Source organism: Myotis brandtii, unplaced genomic scaffold (genome assembly GCF_000412655.1).
Source record: "Myotis brandtii unplaced genomic scaffold, ASM41265v1 scaffold194, whole genome shotgun sequence".
In the NCBI taxonomy this organism is placed as follows: Eukaryota; Metazoa; Chordata; class Mammalia; order Chiroptera; family Vespertilionidae; genus Myotis; species Myotis brandtii.
The window spans coordinates 169,991-175,551 of NW_005357232.1; the positions used below are offsets into that span (position 1 = coordinate 169,991).

Consider the following 5,561-nt stretch of genomic DNA (forward strand, 5'->3'; position numbering starts at 1 on the left):
CTAGGTCAGGGGTGGGCAACCCCTGGCACGCGTGCCAAACATGGCACGCCAGTAACTTTTGCCAGCACGAGAAACCCTCTCTTATAATCTTCCATTTACAATTTTTTTTCTTAATATCGACTTTTTTATTTTTCAGATAAATTCAGTGTAGGTGCATCTTAGATAAATAAATAATTTTACATAACAAGTTATCTTAAAGACCATAGACATGGATTGACGAGAGAGGGGAAGAGCAATTTCTATGCCTCTGCCTTAACTCTCCCTGCCTTCCTAGATCCGACCAGTGTTTTGGTTTCATCCACATATGCTTGTGAATCTTTGTTCTCAGTGATGAATTTTGTTAAGTCTCGTAATAGGAGTAGCCTGACGGATGAAAGTAGTAGCTCGTGCATATCTCTGAAGGTCACGAAATATAAACCTGATGTAAAATCTCTGTCATCAGTGATGCAGCAGCAAAAGTCCCACTGATAATATCAAACGGAGTCATAAAGTTTTCTGTCGGACTATCAGTGTACATGTATACATTAAAAAATAAATGTATTTTTCATCATCATATACTGTGTTTTTGTCGCTCGAATGAATTTTATTATTTCTTCAAGGCTCTTCACATACGTACACCTTAAGAGATATCAAGTAGGCGTAACATGTTCTCAAAAAATTAGGGTTGGCACGCAGAATTTTGAGTCAGAGATTTTGCTGGTTTTGGCACGCACTCACAAAAAGGTTGCCCACCCCTGCTCTATCCACTGAGCCAAACCAGCTAGGACTGTAATTCTTATTTTTAACATGTTTTTTAAATCTACTTAACTACACTCATTTAGAATGAATAGATTATTACATCTTCATAGCCTTTTCCTGTTTTGTAAAAGGCTTTGCCATATTTAATCCTCAGCAGCCAGATATGATAGACAGATAGTCACATTCTGATAGTAGGAAGAAACTGAGGCTCAAAGAGATTAATTTGCCTAAATGCTTTATGACAAGAAATTGAAGTGGAGGGATGACTCCCAATTCTACATGGAAAGAAAGCAATTACTTCATTGCTTAAGAGCAAAAGAAAAGCCTCAGATTTCCTATTGGTTGAAACAAAACAGAATATCTAATCTATAAATTCATGCTGTCTGAAAAGCAATAATCATTGGAGCCTGCATTTCTCTAATAGCTTTAATATCCATTAAAAAATGAATCATATTTGTTTTGGATCTCAAAGTATTAAATTTGAAAGCAAAAACAGGACCTATAAAAAGCAGAACCAGATTATTTTTTCAGAGTGGCAAATGTAATGAAAGGTGTTTCCAACTCCTCTATGATTTACCACTGCTGAGATTATTTCTTAACAAGGAAACACTTTTAAAACTATTTTCTTCCAAAGCTCATTTGCCAGATTCCATAAATTAGTTGCTACAAAGGACCTATATCAGAGAAACTCCAAACTAAACAAAAGGCTTTTCTTCCAATCTGAAAAGGTACATTAAATACACGATGCTGGCCACATTACATAATGATGGAAAACAACAGCTGATAGCCAGTTTGGGATACATGCCAACTGTTCCCATTTGTCTGACAATATTAAAATTAATTGCTACAACACTGTTTTCAAAGAAAATCATTATCTCTAAATGAGAAAGTATAATCAACTAAAATCCTAAAAAAGGCTCAAGATAATGGTGCCTCTCTGATTTACAATATTAGTTTTAAAAATATTAATGTTCTGAAGTAAACACATCTCAACAGCTTTATATATTTTCATATATTTTATTTTTTAACACTTATAATTTTGCAAGCTAGCAGTAAAATATTATCCTCAATATTTTACTAATTAGCACCGTATACCTTTTAAAGCTAACTGGAACATTGTTTCATTGTAAATGATTGTAAAATAAAATGATATCAAATGTCAAATTAGTCTCAAATAACATGTGAACCATTAATTTTATCAATATTTTTGGCTTTATGCACAAAGATGTATTTCAAAGATGAACTTAATAGTAAAATCAGTTCTGTTGATCTAACAAATCAAAGTACCACAGTGGAAGCAATATTTAATCTCTGAAATTATATAATTTAAGAGGCATATACGAAAACTGAGAAATCAGCTATAAAAAAACAAAAGATACTACATAACTTATATAAAGTTCCTTATTTCTTAGAAAAATGAGGACAATTCCATGGTACAAGTATCAGTTACACATATGGTTTTGTATATGTCAGTATCTTCCTGCTTTACTTAGAGGAGTTTGGCCTTACCAAAAAGCTATCAGAATGTTCAGGGTAATTCACAGGGACAGCTGGAAGCCTGAAATAAAATCGCTCAGTGCAAAAGATCCCAAGCCATTCATATAATTTTAAATGGAAGCCCAGACATTTAACTTCTATTTGTTTTCAACTAAAAAAATCTTTTGAAAATATGGAAAAATATCTAATTAACATATTCAAATTACTTGTACACATTAAAAAAGGGGGATTTTTCATTTCCTGTTTTGTGATAAGAGCATTCTTCAGAGCTATGGGGTTAAGTTCTCTTCTCAGCCACCACTGACTGCTTACTAGCATGCCTGTTTTGCATACCAGTAGAATCCAGTCCAGTTTTGCCATTTGTGGATAACTATGACAAGATACAAAAGCATGTGTATGCCATAAATAGCTCTGGCTAACAGCAAACTGCTCACACTGAGCAGATCAGATTCTCTATAAGGAGAGCAGTCTGGACCACAGCCAAACCCCACTCCTAATGTTTAAAACTGTTACATCAATTATTTTTTTTCCAATTTGTAAAATATATTAAGAAATAGTAGCTAAAATAAAAGTCTCTAAATATGAGAAGTATTATTAAACTTGTGGACATTTTACAAATTATTTTTATTATGGTCAAATACACATAAGAGCTTCCTGCTTCTACTACTTAACTACTTAAAAATGTAAACGTGAATTAAAAAATAATACCCTAATTTATCCAAAGAACAAATCAGGTATTGGAGAGTATTTATGTCAAAGTGCAAAAAAAAAAAAAAAAAAATTCTGATTTCCATATTAATTCATAAGGAAATAAACTAATGCTTATAAAAGTATCCCTCTAATATTTTTTATTAGTTGGCTTTAGGATAGTATATCTTTTAAAACTAAATAAACCCAACAAAACTGGAAAATACCATGCATGAATGTCGTATGAAAAAATTCTTAAATGACCAATGCCGAGATTAATAATAGCTGTTTGCTTCACATAACATTTGCAAAATGTCCAAGGAAAACAAGGCAACGTTCTGTAACATGCCACAATTTTTATTGCAAAGTGGCCATTTTTGTGAGGGTGGGGAGTTTGATCTCAAAAACAACGTTCCATTTAAGGCTCTTTTATACAGAAATTGCCATCATGACTGATAAAGTATCTTTAGTGTTGCAAGACTTACATGGTAAACATAAAACTCCTACCTACACTTAATCAGTAGTGTACACTCAATGGAAAACAAAAAGGCATTAATAACAGCTGCTTCTTTTCAGAAGATATGCAGGTAACAGGAATGAACACTGACTTACTTGGATAAGTTGATGACATAGTTAACACAACTTAATTGGCATTCCTTTTGAGGGTGGGAAGTTAAACTCAATACAAAAAAAAGTGCTCTCAATGCATAGTGTTATATCCGTGCTGCCATGTCACAAAAACAGGCTTGCCAAGGCAGGCGAGGTGTATGAATGCTGGAGCCTCATAGAACTGCGATCAAATGCAACGATAAATAATACTGAATAAAGTTTACCATCTGACCAGTGGATAATACTTTCAAGGCATTCAATTAGCTTACCCTTTGCAGTACTCTAAGCTATTCACATTGACAATCACATTCAGTGTAGTGCTTGCTGCAAGAGAGGCATGTAACCAGTTGTTTTGGCTATAATATCATGGGAAGGCATTCCTTGGGTTCTACATCAAAGTAACAGTATTAAACAGTCTAATGGCAATCACTGATAGGCTGCTTACACGAATGATATTTCCTTCATCCATTGTGTTGGAAGGACCCAGTGGGAAGAGGAAAAAAACAAAAACCTAATACTATTCCAATTGACTGAGCTGGAGAAATGGAAGCTCCTTAAGATCCACATGGCACTTGACTGTCATTTTATAAGGGTTTTCCTTCAAGTGAAACTACTACGTTGCCTCCCAATTTCTCTCCAAGTGTTGAACGGTCCTTTATGTCATCCAAGCCATTTACTTGCCACTCATGTTTAATACCTAAAAAGAAAAAAAACATGTATCCCATTACCTTATTATAATTAAGAAAGAGTAATTCCTCTGCACAAAATATTCCGTGTTTGTACCTGTAAATTTCTTCTTAATGGCATCTTTAGAGCTAGCATAAATCATCTTGCTTTTTAAAGGTGCACTTTCAGGAGCCCTACAGAAGAAAAAAAAAATTGTTGAATACCACTTAAAAGAAAAACAAAGGCAAAACTGACTATGTGAATAACAATCCTTGCATTTTAAAAGTGCTTTTTTCTTTTGTTTTTACACACCAGAATATAAATACTAGGTCTTCTTTCTTAGACTCTTTTGTTTCGTATGTGGCATCGTACAAAGCATATCGGCAATCATTCAGAGGTAGCAACTTCACAAAAGATGTGTAGGGGTCCTCTACAGTATCACCAATGTCACCCACCAAGATCTGCTTTGCTTCCTCTACAATTATTTGTCTTTTGTCATCGCTTAAACAGAAGAGAACTGCTTTCTTTCTTTTTTTGATCTCTTCTTGTGTAGACGATTTCCTTACTTTCATATCATTAAAAACTTTGATGACTTCATCATTCACTGTAACTCCAGAAGCCTAAAAATAAATAATAATAAAAAAAGAACAGTAAATCAGAACAAGTACTTTGGTTTAACCAAAATTACTATTCGCCTGGAGAGGATTCACTTTCGTCTGGACATCAAAAATCGCCACCTTCCCGTGCAAGCAGCCCGATCAGATTTGCCACATTTTAAGTGCCAGCATATTAATGCATCTAAGGATTCTCACTCGTCCTGCCCCACCCATCCTTTTAAAGGTGGTTTGCCGGTTGGAGTGAATGGGAGGTAGAGGGAAAGGGACAAATACAGGCTGTCCCATCCCTGAAATGTTTCCTCTTTCACTGGGTGATGTCAGAGCTTCGGGAGCAGCAGCAAAAATACCTTCTGTATTGTGTCAACTCTGCAGGCCTTAAAAAAACACACTTGGATTTCAGTTAATGCTTCTGCTATTTTTTTTCTTTAAAGTCCTCTAGCCAGTGCCGTTTCCTCATAAGGAAAGAGAATCAAGTGTGAACTCCAAACCGCCCACAGCTTCAACGTAACCGCCTCGCAGCGCAAATGCAGACACCGACCTAACGGGTCCGGTGCAAACGCCTTTCACCCGGGAAAGGGTTCTCAGCAGCCTTTTCCCTCCTCCCGAGCCTCCCCGAAAGGGGTTTTAAAATCACGGGCCGCCCAGCCCCTCACCGAAACCCCTCGGCAAGGGCGTCGGAGCACGTACCGATGTTAGATCGCGCGCGTTGAGCCAAACCGGGCAGCGAAGGGCAAACGCGGCGCGCGC

The 5,561-nt window shown here is 36.0% G+C and overlaps 1 protein-coding gene across 1 annotated transcript; it reads right to left on the reverse strand.

Annotated features, from left to right (window-relative positions):
* Positions 1-3,262: 3,262 nt before the first annotated feature.
* CFL2 (cofilin 2 (muscle)) lies at positions 3,263-5,555 on the reverse strand. The gene is made up of 4 exons (XM_005864958.2): positions 5,502-5,555; positions 4,510-4,817; positions 4,315-4,391; positions 3,263-4,228 (listed from the first exon to the last, which is right to left on the reverse strand). The coding sequence occupies exons 2-4, from the start codon at positions 4,767-4,769 to the stop codon at positions 4,116-4,118; spliced, it is 450 nt and encodes a 149-aa protein (XP_005865020.1). The 5' UTR covers positions 4,770-4,817; positions 5,502-5,555; the 3' UTR covers positions 3,263-4,115.
* Between the last annotated feature and the right edge of the window lie 6 nt (positions 5,556-5,561).